Here is a 16,905-nt window from a genome sequence, read left to right as displayed (position 1 = left end):
GCCATTTTACAAATTATGGACACAACATGTCCGGAGACGTCGGTTGTCCTTTAAAAGTCAATATTCTGTGGTTCCTGCAATTTGAGTGAAAATGACAAAAACCCTGGCACTAGAGTGGACACATCGTCTGGAAGTGAATGAGTTAAGGAAAAAATTGTCCAACAATTTAGCCCTCCACCGATGTCGATGTTTTTCGTAAAGAGTGAAGAAAATGTGTCCGCTCTTCAGATTTTAACATTTCTTTGTTAATTAGCATGTGGCTCATCAGACATGTTACCCGACGACAACCGGAAAGCACACTGTGAAGACGAGCTCATCGTCATTCATATATTTGTGCAATCGCGCAGACAATCAACACGGCGCTCAGTTTGTCGAGATTCTCGAGGGCAGGCAAAGTCAACTTTGGGATTCTTGAGCGCAATGCTACACACGGAGTGATAATTGCTGCAACAAGTTGGCCGAGTTTAAAAAAAAAAAAAAAAAAAAAAACAATACCAAATCCCACTCCCCATATTACTCGATGAGATGGTTGTTTCTGTCACAGATGCTTCATCGGAAAGAGCCCCAGTCCCTAATCTAGGAACCTTGCAGCTGTTGTTAGGCATTCCGGCGTTTTGTTTAAAAAGCCGACTGAACCAGCGGCATGTTCGGATCGTACTCAAAACACGCTCGCAGACATCTGTTGTGCTACACCGGAATATACTCTGACGGTCACGAGGGAAATTTGCTGCTCCCGATGGGACTTACTTGACGTTTATATTGGCGCAGATTAGCGCGTCGTTGAAGAGGAAGACCTTGCGCTCCTTGGATTTGAGGACTTGTCCCCGTTCGCCGTATACGGTCTCAATGAGTGTCTCGCACTGGACCAGAGACCCCTGCTCCAGGTTAAGTTGCTGTGAGGGGCATTTGGAAGGTTTGGATCACAAAACCAAGCAAAACCTTGTTTTGACAAAAAACATCCAAGACAAAAAAACTTTGCGTGTGTCTGTGTCAAGATCAGTTTTTGATTGAGTGAACATTCAGGTTTGACACGGATGTGTTTATGAAAACATCAGTGATGCTCTCAACGCAGCAAGTTATAATTAAACGGAGGCTTGATGACTTTTTAAATCGATATGTAAGTTGTGGACTACTTTACACAATTTTAGCACCCGATAAGAGTTGTATTCAAGAGGAAGCATTTTTATCTCCCTGTCCTGCTTCTTTTATGAGTGTCTGAAATCAATACGTCAGTCCGCACATCTGAAACTGCTTCCTCAATGATGACAGCGGTGAGGAGCTCATTCAAATATTTGGATTTCAAGCTTTATTTTATTTTTTTATTTGCAATACAAGCGTTATGCCAGTTCATAAAATTGACAAATTATTTTGTGCGCGTATAAATCCCCCCTCATCCACATTATGCCAAGTTATCAAATGGCAAAAAAATGTTTTGTGTAGTTGTGGCAGTCTACAGTTACTTTAACGGTGGAGTTTTTTGGAATTACTCATATTTTTGGCCACCTATGTTGAACATACTTCACGTGATTACAAGTCATTTATGCACATTGAGATTAATTCTACCTGCACTATAAGCAAAGCTAATTAGCATTGCGTAGATGAAACATTTACATGCAATTTTTATTTTACTTTATTTGCATTTCTATTTGTATTTTATGTTCAAATGTCAAAGTCAAGGGCTGGGGGCCAAATCTGGCCTGCCACATTATTTTATTTGGCCTGCAAAAGCAAATCAAAATTGTCAAGTTCCATGATGCTTGCTAAAGTCCAAACTAAAATTTCAATTTGTCGTATGTAAACCACAATAGCTAACAGTGTCCATTATTTTTTTCCTTCAAATTTGAAAACTAGTTATTCATTCATTTGTTGTGCGCTCCCTATGGAATATGTGGAGGGGAATAAACATTCTAATCTAATGGCTTCCCCAAATTCATAACGGCCCCCAAGAAGAAACTAAATAAAATGGGGCCTGTGGCAAAAAATTAGTTTGTTCAAGGGCGACCCTACTGGATTGCACAGGTTTTCTCAGGGTAATCTGGTTCTCTCCCATATTCTAAAAACATGATGATTTCAACACTATAAATTGTACCAAGGTGTGAGTGTGAGCGCGGATGGTTGTTTGTATCTGTGTGCCCTGCAATTGGCAGGTTCAGGGTGTCCCCCACCTATTGCCTGAAGACGGCTGGGAGAGACTCCCGCACCGCACCCCCCACCCCCCTTCTGACTAAATGTTACAAGCAGTAGGGAGTTCATTCAAATATGGATTTCCATGATGTGACATTTGTATGGTGAAAACGCTGTGTCGGCAAGGCAGGGAAGCGTCTTGGAGGACATCCCTCCTCCCGCCAATGTCTACCTTGCCGATTCGCTTCAGGCCCGAGCCCATAAAGGGAGAGATTGGTGGTTTAATGGCTTCCTCGCTGTAAAAGCATATTCTTAAAGTCGTTGGAATCGGGGCACACGCTTTGTGTCGCATTTATGGTTGTGTATGTGTGTGTGGCGGGGTTTGTATTCACAGTGATTGTTATCAGTTCCATGTGGCCCTCGTAGACAGTGTGAGGCAAAGAATGAATATTTCATTGGACAGTTATAGGGGCAATCGAAGAAGAGGCAGGCTCCATTTCTGCACTATCACAGCAGCGAATTGGGTGTGAGGAATAAAAGCGGATCAGCCCAATCGGCTCATCTTGGAGGGCGGAAATGCATCGGCTGACTGAGAGGAGGAAGCAGCGGGGGTTGGATTGTTGAGGTGTTTCATAAGACAGGGGTGGCGTGGGTGATACGTAAAAATAGAGCGCTCTTCACGGTTTGCAATTAAATGTGTTATTTAGCGTTTAATGCTTTTTATACAGTGCAGCATTGGTGACACTATGGGCTGCAAGACCATTTCGATTTGCTAATGGAGACGGGCTATGATAATAGGTGTAATTTTCAGGAGTTTATAAAAATGTAAAAAAAAGCTTTTCTGTGAGAGATCAGCGGCTAAAATTAGAATTCTGTCAACTGTCTGGAACTGATTGCTGATAAATTGCATTTCATAACTGAGTTTGTAGAAGAACAACATGACGGAACAACTCCTCCAGGGTAGCAGCATAATTCCTCAACATTCAGACACATTCTCCAATCCTTCTAAATCTTTTTTTTCTTGCAGTTTTAATCCTCATTCAGATTGTGGGGAAAATTGGAGTCTAGCCTTCCTGACTTTTGGCAAGACAAGTGCGTATGTAGCAAAACAATCCGTCTTAATTATTGTTAATTTTGTATTTTTAAATATGCTAAAATCTGCATTTGCTGCCAATTAAAAATAAAACAAAGATAATTACAGACTAGACATAATAAATAAATAAATAAATAAATAAATAAATAAATAAATAACGTACACAACTTAAAGTCTGCGAGCTTCATGCTTACACATATTGAAAACATGGCCTCATAAAATAGCATGAACAAGGGGTCGGGAACCTATGGCTCGCGAGCCATATATGGCTCTTTTGATGATCGCATATGGCTCGCCGATAAATATTACATATTATAATACATATTGTCGTTTTTTTCGTCGTTCATTTCCCGTTGGGGCTGCAGTTGGCGGAAAGCGCAATTTTGATTGGATGACACTGACCTAGAATGCCCGAAAGCGCCATGTTGATTGATATAGTGGCCGTCATGTTGAAATAGGTAAACGCCCCTTTAAATGAGCCCAACTTGTGCACTTTAGCGTGAATGCACCGGAGCATTAGAGGAGAGAAAATGTTCTGATTCTAATTTGCAATGAAACAATACCATCGATGAAACAGTCGAATGTCAGTGACATTTTAACAAGCCCCATGTTAACGTTAGCATCGACATACTAGCAAGTGTGACATAGATAGCAAGTGTGGAAGCTTATGAGCCGTGCGCAGGCTTGCTAGCAGTAACTTCGCCTCTGGACCGGCAAATTGAATTTCATTCCGATCGTTTTCCTGGATTTTTACCAAACACGAGGAACGGAAAACCATCCATGTTAACGGTGAGTACTATCACAAAGTTATTTTAAATAATACATTCTGATATTTTGTTGAAAAGTGGCCGCGCGTGTGTGTGCGCGCGCGCACGCGGGCGTTTGTATGTGCGTGCGCGCGCGCGTGCGTGTGGCTCTCGCTGAAGAACATTTCTAAATATTTTACTTTTATGGCTCTCTTAGTCAAAAAGGTTCCCGACCCCTGGCATAAACAGTATCATATTTGGATATTTGGATAAATTTGGATATGGTGCCATATTTGAAACCATATTTGGATCCACCTATTTAAAATTGCATTTTCTGTGTAGCGCTATCTCTTCCTTCGATTTATAATTGTATTTTATTTATTGCATTCTATTTATAATTGTATTTTATTTACTATTGTGTCTATGCTTGTCTTTGAATGTTTGACTGAGAGCTTTGAAAGACGCTTCAAATAAAATGTATTATTATTATTATTATTATTATTATTATTATTATTATTATTATTATTATTACTACAGTAAAGTCTCGTTATATCGATATTCTCGGGAGTCTGAAAAAATATCGATATAACCAGACTATCGATATATCCGATCCTGCGGCATGTAAATTTTCTCCTTGCGTTCATAGGAATAGTATCGTAATAAGCAGTACTATCGATATAACCGATATCGATGTAACGAGCCTTTACTGTATTATCTAACACAAACGCTGGGGCAACACAAGTAGACTAACAACATAGTAATACAGTGGTACCTCGGTTCTCGACCATAATTCGTTCCAGAACCCTGTTCAAACACCGAAACAATTTTCCCATTACAAATAATGTAAATCGTTTTAATCCGTTCCAACACCCTGAATGTTTACCTTTTTAGTACAGTATTTTATACACTATTTTATGCATGAAATTGCACATTAAAATGCTGACCAACACATAAAAAGCAATGTATATCTCAGAAAATGTTAAGCAAAATGGCAAAGACACAAATAACATAAACATTAATGTAACCCAGGCTAATTGTACGTTCGTAAGGAAAATAATAAAGGATTTTTTACCTTTGTGGTGGTCAGCAGAAGGTGCAGGTGGACGGAGGAAGGAAATTTATTGTTTGGAACGAGATTCCGCTTCCATAAAAACTTCGGGGAGCTCTTCTGTCTGAGGGTTGCTCACACGTTCAAATCCCTTTGCTACGGATGACTCGGCTACAGGATGTTCTTTTCTCTTCAAATATCTATCCAATGACACTTGCTCTCAGTGCCATAGCCACATCGCTAGATTTCATAGCCTCCTTATTCTTTAATATCGTACTGATCGTAGATTTCGCCATGCTGTATTCCCTACCAGGGGTGCTCAATACGTCGATCGTGATCGACCAATCGATCTCCAAGGTACTATTGGTAGATCGCAAGACAAGGTGATGTGACATTGTCAAGAACTGACATTAATTCAAGTTGAGTTATTTTGGAAAAAAAACTTGACGCCAGCCAATCAGCCATCCCTTTATTTTGATTGATACACCGGAGAACCAATCAGATGACATCTCATTGAGAGACTCATTTTGTTGTTCGAACTACGAAGCAACAATATGTCGAATATTTTGCTCGAACTCCGATTTGTTCAAACTGTGAGTCGTTCGAAAACCGAGGTACCACTGTACTTAGTCATCTTTGTTGGTGTCTTCTTTACTATGGTACGCTCTTCTAATCATTCACGTTCACTTTATAGAGGGGATCGTCTGGGCCTTAATAAAGTGCGCTATCGAAAATGGATCCCGTGTGACAAGGGCACTCAAAAGCTATCAAAGGTGTTTTCTGTGATTGATCACCTTACTGAGCAGACGATCGCTGACACTGCGCGCCAGCTGCTGGGTTTCTGCATTCTGGTCGGCGACCCGCTTCTGCTCGTTGAGCTTCTCGGCCAGCGTCTCCAGTTCGGTGAGGGCAAGCTGAAGGGGCAGGCGGTCCACGTGGCCTTTGGGCGTGTTCTTCAGCATGTCCTGAGATTGTCAGTAAAAGCAAGGTGACTACTCAAAAAAATCCAAATTACATAATGGATCACTAATGTTGGCTAGTCAGACAATGTGAAGTCATTCGACCGCTAACTTGTTGATTAGGTCAACATGGGCATACCTGGAGAAGCAATATGAACTGGGGGAATCGCTGGATGGGCTTCACCATCAGTCCGTAGAGAGTGATGCGGTCCAAGCTGGATGCCTGCTTCTTCTACATTGGGTGCGTGGGAATTTGAGGGGGGAGGAAACATCGTCATTCAAAATATATGAGCTGCCTCCCTGGTTCCTCACGTGTTTAAAAAGCTATGGCTAAAAATCTTCATAATGGTTGATGACGAGTCATGAAATCACGCAAATCGGACTCCAGGTACTAATAATAATCCAGAATACAAATCCTAAAAGCTGTTGAGAAATTGTCCAAGTATTAAAGTTTTTTTTTTCATTTCAGGTTCAGCAAAACCTCAACAATGAACATGTGACTTTGTAATGAGCGAACCACTTATCAGGGTATAACTAAATATCCGAGTTGCAAAGTCTGTCCAATTCCAGCACGGGAGACGTTTCTCAATAATTAAAAATGTATGTAATATATAAGCGGCCACGATTGAGGACATGGCTTTTTCTTAATCAAGCCAGTCATGCTCAAAGTCGACGGCTCAACAAAGATGGCGGACAAAGCCCAGTGAGTGCCTCACACAATAATATACTTCACCTGACTGAACACTGAGGACAGGACCTGAATTTCTCTGCTGATACAAAACGCCACGCCTGCGGTAATGCAGCCCCCAGTAATCATTTATGGGAGGCATCAAGCAGAGTCACAGTCTCCAGCCGGCAAATGGGAGTCTGGAAACCCGGCGGGCTTTGTTTATGATTTGTTATTCGTCGCCACTTCCAGGTGACTGGGCGACAGGAAGACATAAGCGGCCGACCCAAAGCTAAAGATGTGACTCGACGCCATGGAAATTACAAGGCACTAATGTTCCTCCACCACCATTAATTTGAGTGCAACTCTCCTCGGGGGGGGGATCTCTAAGAGTGGTGGAGCTGCAGAAATAGAATGGGGAGGTACAGTAAAAAAAAAAAAAAAAAGCTTTGTCAAAAGTCAACTCTCACACTTTCGCAGTTTGCTCTTCAGAAATTAATTTCCCTGAGTATTTTTGCCCCGCCCCCACCCCTTTATTTGTCATGACAAAAAACATAAGACGAGTCATCGCTATAATAGAAAAGTCGTAATTGGCGTCAAGGACCGGGGAGAGCTTCTGTTACCAAAACTGAGTCTTAATATCCATTTACGGCTTGGTGGGATTAAAGAACATCGGCTCTGCTCAAGAATCGTCTCACTGGAGATCGAATTCACAAGGAAGGTGCCTCTGTTGTTTGGTTCGCAACAGTGGTTGGTGGCATACGAGAAAAAACTGCTACTGAACCCGTACTTTTTTTTCAGTGTCACTACTGATGTGTTCAATGTGAGATTGTTTGTCTAAATTTCGCCTGCCATGCCACTTATGATGTAGTCTTTGTCGTCAACACTACGTTTTCTTTAGTACCCCCAATCTCCTGCTGAATAACACCCCACCCCTCTCAAAGGCCTCCACTGATGTTGTTGGTGAGCATGTTTTGGATTCCGGCGACGAAACCAAAGTAACACAAACGGGGTATCTTAGCTTGAACTTCAACTCAACTACTTTTATCGGCTGTAATTAGCAATAAAGGGACATAGAAAAAGTAAGAATGTGAGGCAGTTTCCATTGTAACATGGAAGTAACCATTCTCCGTCAACCTGTGTCAAATAAACACCCGGTGCTGCAGTCTAGTAAATAAACTGTCCCTAGCCACTATTTGCGAAAATGGGGTATATATTCCCAAACCATAAAATGTGTCGACATCTAATAGAACTTATTTCCACAAGAGCAGGACATTTATAAAGCACATAAAAAGGTAAGTTGCGGAAAGTATTAGATTGTCTCCTTACAAAGCCAAGGTGTATGCATTATTAAATGGCCATCCACCTTGGGGGAGGGCGCAACGAGTCACAATCAGCTCCAAACGCTACACAGGAAAACAAACAATACATCTTTGTTGGAGGAAAAGAAATATTCTTCAAAAACAGAAAAGCTCACCTTTAGGAATTCCAGAAAGGCCGGTTTGGACAAGCAGGCCTTTTTAATGAGGGCCATGGCGTTGGTGAAGTTGTTCACATAGTCGCTGTACACATCCAGCACCATGGACTTGGAGAACTGAGAACACACAAAGGAGCAAGCGTCTTTCGGAGTGTTTACTCGCCCTGCGAACACACCGAGGAAATGATTGCGATGAAAAGAGCTGCGTTGAAGTGTTTGGCCAAGAGTTCATTGCGGGTGCTTTCACCACCAGTTTCTCAGACACAACAGTGTCTTGACTAAAGTCATCACACTCTCAAGCGGAAGCGCTGTGATTTATGACTTTAATTTGTTTTGCGCGCAGAAGAGGAAGGAAAACTACTGCATGTTGACGTTTCAGCGCTGGCGATTGCTGGGTTGAGCAAAATAACAGCGAAATCAGAAAGCTGACAAATAAATGGATGGACGATTTCTAGCTAGCCTGCTAGATTGCTAGTTCTCGCTAGCTCGCAAGATAGCTAGCTAAGTAGCTAGCTAGCGATAGATTGGATGAATGGATGGAGGGTTGGATGGATGGATGGATGGATGGATGGATGGATGGATGGATGGATGGGTGGAGGGGGGTAGAGAGGGAGGGAGTTTGGGACAGACAGACAGAAAGACAGCAATCTAGCTACATAGTTAGCTAGGTAGCCAGATAGACAACATTAGCTAATGATGAGACCGTGAATGCTTCAATGACACAAGTCAATGAAAACACATTCATCATGAATCATTCTGGTAGCAAACGACATCCAAAAAATGTGTCAGCTTGGAGATTATTCTCACAAAGTATAAAGCACTGCTGTTTTCAAATGGCGGGAGAAAAGAGAATAAAGTTGACAGGACAGAAAAAAAACGTGCATATTGTACAAATACCCAAAAAAATCTCTTAAATATTTGAACATTGTTACTCCACACATTGCTTTCCTTGCACGTTTACCCTGTATAAAAAGAATTTGATTCCATCCAGCACTTTCTTTTCCTTTCCTTTCTTTTCTTTTCCACCGAGGCCTCATTTGGCGTTCGGTCTGAGGACAGCAATAAAGAAGCACTGCATGATACCCAGCAGAGAATCAGAGGATCGAACTCTTGACGCTGATGGACAAATAATGAGTGGACCAAATGGGTGCTGAGCTCCACAATGAAAACATCCTGCTGAATGTGCTCATTTTAGAGCCAGAATGCATGTCCCCTAGCTACCTTTGGCCAATTTTCTCAATCTACTACCTGCAGCTCACGTGACCCATGGCAGAGAATAGTCTGAAGTTCTTCATAATAATAATAACAAAAAATGTAAAGTGAAAAGAAATAAACAAGCCTCCTCGTTGCACATAACACTCTGTTATGAGAGGTTATTGTTTTTCTTGTTTTTTTTTTAATTACTGCAATAAAAAATGTGCACAACACTGCACACAATCTACAGGACCTCTAATTAACAAGGAAGGTGCCTCTGTTTTGGTTAGCAACAGTGGCAGTATACAGCCGCCAGATAGAGACTGAGCTCAAACGTTATCCATCAATCCCGTATGTCCTTATTAAGCTGCTGGCAAACTGAAGCGAGAGTCATGTTATTCGCTGAGAAGTCAAGAAATTGCAGTGAAAGGCGGAGACAAAACTCCCGAATGAGTAAAACAAACAAACGATCCCGGAGGGTTGAGATCATGCTGGATTCAGAGATATTGTGAGCTCATCTCATCTCATCTCATTTTCCGTACCGCTTATTCCTCATTAGGGTCGCGGGGGTTGCTGGAGCCTATCTCAGCTGTCTTCGGGCACGAGGCGGGGGACACCCTGAATTGGTTGCCAGCCAATCGCAGGGCACACAAAGACATACAACAGTCACTCTCACACTCACAACTAGGGACAATTTGGAGTGGTCAATCTGCCTGCCATGCATGTTTTTGGAGTGTGGGAGAAACCGGAGGACCCGGAGAAAACCCACGCAGGTCCAGGGAAAACATGCAAACTCCACACAGGGAGGCCGGACCGGGACGCAAACCGGTGACCTCTGCACTGTGAAGCCGGTGTGCTAACCACTCGACTACCGGGCCGCATATTGTGAGCTCACAGCCAAAAATACCCCCTTGCAAAAATGGACAGGAAAGATCATTCATCACACTGACCGAGGCGACAAACAAGTCTCCGATCTTCTCGCAGCTGTCCCATTCAGCTACGCGCGAGCCCAGCGCAATCTGGAACATGGAATGGCAATGCGTGATCTCCCGGACTCTGTAGAATATGGGTCGGATCTTGCGAGGGCTCAGGATGCGCGGGTCGGCTTCCAGCAGAGGTTTGTGGTACTCCTAGGCATAAGCAAAATCAATCAGCCATATTATGTTCGACCAATTAATTGTTTAAACCGGGGATCTGTGAACGTTTTGAAATTGAGAGCTCCTTGGTGGGTATTAACATCTGGAAAGGGCTACCACTTTGATGCACAACTTCCAAATATATTTGGTAGATTGGTTTCAAGAATTCATGACACTCGTCTATGTGTATCACGTCGCTCGAGGCTAAAAGGCAGGACTCGAGTGACGGGGGGGAAGGTGAGAAGGGAGGATCCGAAATACACGGCGAGACAGGTGTCGAGGAGCAAGAGTCTTTACTGAGACATGCGAGCAAAAAATAACAAACGGGATGGCGAGTGAAGACAACAAAATAATGGCAGACCTGACGGCAAGGTAATGGCGTGGGTAACTTCCAGAATACTCCGACGGAGACGGTAGTGTGCGATCGGCAAATATAGTCAGAAGGCACAATCAAATGAATGACAAACAGCTGTGGGAACCCAACGCCTCTTTCAAATTGCTGCTTTGTGCAAATTTCCCCCATTGTGGGACGAATAAAGGTTTTCTGATTGATTCTGAATAATAATAATGATAATAATAATAATAATAATAATAATAATAATAATAATAATAAAATGTGAATCAGACCAGTTTTTTTAAGTAAGGTGCCTACTTGGATAAGACCACTCTGTGAATTTGAATCATGTACGATCCAAATCCCATGATTACATTTTAAATTGACTTCCATGGGACTACCAAAAAAACATTCTCATAAATGTAAGTGCCGAACATGGAAACTGCAAAACTGGGTGCCATAAAACCTTCTGGTAGTTTGTTTTGTTTTGTGTGACTGTGTCTGTGAGAGACCCATTCGTTGAGCACACAAAAGCATAAAGTTGGGGATGTTGTAATCGACAAAGTCTCCACACAATAAGAGGAAAAAAGTGGACCGAATTGATTTCAACTTGTCTAGAAGTAAAAGTGAGTGAGGCGTAAAAGGTAAATAGCCTCCCGGCACACTCAGTGAGATGTTGATAAAGCTTCCAGGCAGGCGCCTGGCACATGTCTTCAAGTGGACATAATGCGTACGTACCGAGCTACTGAAGCCAAAGTGCACCTTTTCTTTGTTTCCTTCTGCAATCAATCACACATGCACACAAAATTCCATCCAGCGGTGAAGAACGTCACAACCTTGAGTGTCTAATTGGGCTCACGGACACGCCACCTTTTACCACTTGACCGGCAGCTGTGACAAGACAGACATTTTCTTACGCCATATTGCACATCACATATAAGCGTCCCATCTGGCTTTCTTTGTTTGTCCCGCGCGAATAATGGGTCATAAAGGTGTCACGGGATCATCTTTGGTTTGATTTCTACTGTGCAAGCCGGCAGGAATAACTGTCAAGAGGAGCAATTGCATTAGTTGTAAGACAATAGGAACGCATACGCCCTCGGGCAATCGAGTGTGCCGTAGACTTTCAAAAAAGTTTTGATTATGGCTATTATTTCTAGTTTTCGGTTCGCTTCCAATGCAGATGGTGACAATTATAATTAAAATGCTTGGGCTAACGTGTCTGCTAGCACGGTGGTTTGAGCTTTCGGAAAAGTCGGTACCGGTAATGTGCTCCTTTTACCATGCCGACGCATATTGAGTGATGATTACAAAATGTTATTCCTTTGTAATTAATACGTAAAGCACTACCAAACTCAGTTTTGCTCCCGATATGTTTTTTTTAAATACGCATACTTGTATGCCTGTGTGTTGTTGTGAGGCGGACGTACGTATAGCAGTAGAGGATATGTACCGGTATATAAAACTTGCGTCCTTTCATCCGGTGCGCCCAATGTGTGGGTTAAATACAGAAATGGCACACATAAATGAGACTGCGCCTTTTCACACGGTGCGCCGTTTGGTCGTGAAAATACGGTAGAAAAAAGAAATACATGAGCTGCTGCAAAGGCAGCCACTCTCGCGGCGCCGTCTTGAAGTCAAAAGAACAAAAAAAACAACAACTAAATAACAAATAATATAACAACACAAAGACACAGAGTCATTCATTTTTCAGGACTTGCTGTACCCTCTTTGTGATGACATGAAGCAGTTCTAGATGAAAGAGGAGAGGATCAAAGCGTCTTTCCACCAGTGGATCAGGGACATCATAGTGGAACGTGCACGTCGACTACAAGCTAAAAGTTGAAAGCAAACTCGCAGCTGTAGCATCCATTGACGAAAAGAGATTGCCTCACATCTTCTGTCCCACATAAATCCGCTTCAATTCCAAGCCGCAACAGTTCCACATACGCATCGGCGCTCTGCGCTGACGCTCCTTTCTTCTTATCGCGGGCTCCTCAAGCCATGCATCCATCCAGCCGCAGACTGTCCAACAGCACCAACCTTTCCGCTGGACAAAGCGGGGCTGTGAAGATGCTGCCCATTACAGGCGCAAAAAAAAGCACAATGGCCCCTTTGGTGTCCAGCGATGGCAGTCGAATGGCACCGACATTCATCCCATTCAAAAACAGTACTGGCATATTCATGCTGCCGAAAAGGCGCAACCGCTCAGCACAGTCTCCTCCTTGATGAATGTCGTGGTCAAAAATGCGGAAAAACAATCCGTATCCATTCCACACGACGCCCAACAACACAAAGTGACAAAAGAAAACACAAAACAAGACAAAAACAACCAAAAAAAGCAAGGCTCATGAGAGCACTTGCTGACAGCTGCCTACTCGGGCGCCATCTTGGACTTATTGTAATGTATGTATGTATGTATGTATGTATGTATGTATGTATGTATGTATGTATGTATGTATGTATGTATTTATTTATTTATTTAATTAATTCCTGGATTACATCTTCATCTTTCATCTAGAACTGTTTCATGTCATCACAAAGAGGGTACAGCAAGTCCTGATGAATGAATGTCTCTCTGTGTCTTTGTATTGTCATATTGTCTCTATGCTGTCATATTATTTGTTATTTAGTTTTTTTTTTTTTGTTCTTTTGACTTCAAGACGGCACCGCGAGAGTGGCTGCCTTTCCAGCAGCTCATGTATTTCATTTTTCTACTTTCATTCCTTTCATCACTTTGCTGCTGTGAAATGTAAATTTCTCCACTGTGAGACTAATAAAGGCATATCCAATCCAACCTAGTCTTTGTGCTGTTCGTTTCTACTGTTCAAGGTGGCAGTAAAGACGAATATATGGCTGAGAGGAGCAAGCCCATTAATCACAAGACACATTTCCGTTGGATGAGTCCGCGGAAAGGCCTCTGCTCACCTGCAGGATCCTCTGGAGGGACTCCAGGTAACTGCGCTCGCTCTGGATGATGGAGCCGAGAATGTGGCGCCTGACAACCTGCATAGACAACAAGCTGCAGTGATGCTCCAAGCGGATAAGACGGATGTGAACATAAATCATTGTGTAGTGGAAAGGAGTGGATGAGGGGAGTTTAAAAATCACAACCTGGTGGCCGGTCAGGCCCTCCGGCATGGCGCTCAGCTGCAGCGGCGGATGAGTCACGTCCGATATCGCCACATCCAGATAGCCTGCATCGTCCTCCTCCTCTGTTCCCAAAGAGCATGCAAACACGCAAAATGGTAACCATTAGACCAACCTGTAGAGTTACTAAATTACTCGGGAAAAAAAAGTTAGTGGCAGGTTGAAGGCCAGGACCCCAGTTGGGATAATCGGAACGCAAAAAGCCAAACATACATCCATCCATTTTCCAGACCACTGTATCCTCATTAGGGTCGCTGGATGTGCTGGAGCCTATTCCAGCAGTCTTCGGGCACTAGGTGCGGGACACTCTGAATTGGTTGCCAGCCAATCGCAGGGCACAGAGACAAATGACCATTCACACTCACAATCACAGCGTGGGACAATTTAGAGCAGGGGTCGGGAACCCATGGCTCACGAGCCACATTTGGCTCTTTTGATGATTGCATCTGGCTAGCCGATAAAACTAAATACATCTTCTCGGTTTTTCGCTGCTCATTTCATGTTTGGACAGCAGTTGGCGGAAAGCGCAATTTTGATTGGATGATACTGACCTAGGTGCTGTTCATGTCGAAACGGCCCTTTTAAACAAGGTGACAAGTATCGTACACTTCAGGTTGAATGGACCGAAGGATTCGCCGTTATGCAAATTTTCCCATTGTGGGGCGCTTAAAGGTTTTCTGATTCTGATTCTGAAAAGGTTCTGCCTTGGTTCTAATCTGCAATGAAACAATACCATCGATGAAACAGTCGAATGTCAGTGGCACTTTGACAAGCCCCATGCTAACATTAGCATCAATATACTTCTGCGAGAGACAGAAGAAAGCAAGCGTGCAAGCTAATGAGCAGTGTGCAGGCTATCTAGCAGTAACTTTGTATATGGACCCAGCAAGTTGACTTTCATTCCAATCGTTTGGCTGGATTTTTACCAATTATGAGGAACGGAAAACCAAGTTATTTTAAATAATATATTCTGACATTTTGTTCGTGCGTGTGTGTGCGTGCGTGTGTGTGCGCGTGTGTGGCTCTCACTGAAAAACATTTCTAAATATTTTATTTTTATGGCTTTCTTCGTCAAAAAGGTTCCTGACCCGGAGGGTTGAGATCATGCTGGATTCAGAGATATTGTGAGCTCATCTCATCTCATCTCATTTTCCGTACCGCTTATTCCTCATTAGGGTCGCGGTGGTTGCTGGAGCCTATCTCAGCTGTCTTCGGGCACGAGGCGGGGGACACCCTGAATTGCTTGCCAGCCAATCGCAGGGCACACAAAGACATACAACAGTCACTCTCACACTCACACCTAGGGACAATTTGGAGTGGTCAATCTGCCTGCCATGCATGTTTTGGAATATGGGAGGAAACCATAGGACCCGGAGAAACCCCACACGCTCCCGGCGAGAACATGCAAACTCCACATAGGGAAGCCGGAGCAGTACTCGAACTTGCAACCTCTGCACTGTGAAGTCGGCATGCTAACCACTCGACTACCGGCCACCCCAAAAGCCAAACATCTTAAGTCAAAAATGCAAATGAAGGCATGAAAGTGTGTTACCAATCGTGTCTTTGCGGTGAAGGAAGGAAACTTTGCGCATAACGGCCATTCTGGTCTTTTCAAGTCCATCTTTGGTGTTGCTTCTGGCCGCCTTCATGAGCTGCTGAACCTAGTTGAGGGTGCAAGGGGAGGAGGGCGTCAAAGCTACGTCATTGGCTCCACGGTGTACTGACAAGACATGAACACAGTGGGAATCTCGCCATCTGCGGCTTCACCGTGAAACCTAATCAGACCGGCGAATGAGATAGTTGTGACACTAGGAGAGCTGTGTTTGTGGCTGAATGTGTCCTCAAAGTCCACCACAGAGTAACCGGACGCCCCATGTGGCGCAGAATACAATGCCACATCACATCATTGTCATATTTTTAGATGGTATGCTGGGAAAAGTAGGTCAGTCATTGAAAGAATGTTACAGTTAGGGAACAAAATGTGCAAAAAAAGCAGTAAGGGTGTAACTTTCAAATTTAAAAGGTTCAACTGGATCAGTAGGCAAGTCCGATTCCGATATATTGATGGTTTCTCATCAGTTAATAAGTGAAGGCTATAGATGTGTTGAAGTTAGAATTAGTTGTTTTTAGTTTATTTATTTTTTGACATACTGACATCAGAGCCAAATAGCGCTTCGATTGCAAGCAAAAGCAAGCAAAGCATTCACGACACAAACAGTTTCCACAAACCTAGCCCCACTTTTCAGTTTTTTATTTGTTAAAAAAGTTTACATTATCCAATACATTTTGTTCCACTTCACAATTGTGTCCCACTTGTTGATTCTTGACAAAAAATTAAACTTTTATCTCTGTTTGAAGCCTGAAATGTGGCAAAAGGTTGCAAGGTTCAAGGGGGCCGAATACTTTTGCAAGGCACTGTGTGTGTGTGTGTGTGTGTGTGTGTGTGTGTGTGTGTGTGTGTGTGTGTGTGTGTGTGTGTGTGTGTGTGTGTGTGTGTGTGTGTGTGTGTGTGTGTGTGTGTGTGTGTGTGTGCGTGCGTGCGTGCGTGCGTGCGTGTGTGTGTGTGTGTGTGTGTGTGTGTGTGTGCGTGTGTGTGTGTGTGTGTGTGCGTGTGTGCGCGCGTGTGCGTGTGTGTGCGCGCGCGTGATGGATGAATGGATGGATTTGCCTTTATTAGTCTCGCAGTGGAAAAATTTACATTTCACAGCAGCAAAGTTATGAAAGGAATGAATGAAAGTAGGTAAACAAAATACAGGACCTGCTGGAAAGACAGCCACTCTCGTGGCGCTGTCTAGAAGTCAAAAGAACAAAAAAAAACCTAAATAACAAATAACACGACAACACAAAGACATATATATATATATATATATATATATATATATATATATATATATATATATATATATATATATATATATATATATATATAGCTTGTCATGCTCTGGAAATTGGGATAACAGGGCCTATATTTTTACAA

General features: G+C 43.0%; 1 protein-coding gene across 8 annotated transcripts in view; it reads right to left on the bottom strand.

The window, feature by feature from the left end:
* Positions 1–16,905, bottom strand: part of arhgef10la (Rho guanine nucleotide exchange factor 10 like a) — a 112,612-nt gene that overhangs the window by 66,867 nt on the left and 28,840 nt on the right. For all 8 annotated transcript variants that reach the window (XM_089009922.1, XM_089009925.1, XM_089009920.1 and 5 more), the window contains 8 exons: positions 15,481–15,589; positions 13,893–13,993; positions 13,707–13,784; positions 10,259–10,438; positions 8,115–8,231; positions 6,110–6,202; positions 5,806–5,976; positions 748–893 (listed from right to left, as the gene is read on the bottom strand). In XM_089009922.1, coding sequence (XP_088866048.1) covers positions 748–893; positions 5,806–5,976; positions 6,110–6,202; positions 8,115–8,231; positions 10,259–10,438; positions 13,707–13,784; positions 13,893–13,993; positions 15,481–15,589 — 995 coding nt within the window. The remainder of the gene's footprint in view (positions 1–747; positions 894–5,805; positions 5,977–6,109; positions 6,203–8,114; positions 8,232–10,258; positions 10,439–13,706; positions 13,785–13,892; positions 13,994–15,480; positions 15,590–16,905) is intronic.

The sequence above is a fragment of the Hippocampus bargibanti genome, linkage group LG12 (genome assembly GCF_051943395.1).
Source record: "Hippocampus bargibanti isolate YZ-2025 linkage group LG12, ASM5194339v1, whole genome shotgun sequence".
In the NCBI taxonomy this organism is placed as follows: Eukaryota; Metazoa; Chordata; class Actinopteri; order Syngnathiformes; family Syngnathidae; genus Hippocampus; species Hippocampus bargibanti.
Note: the sequence above shows the minus strand (reverse complement) of the source record. Positions and strands in the feature narration are given on the sequence as shown.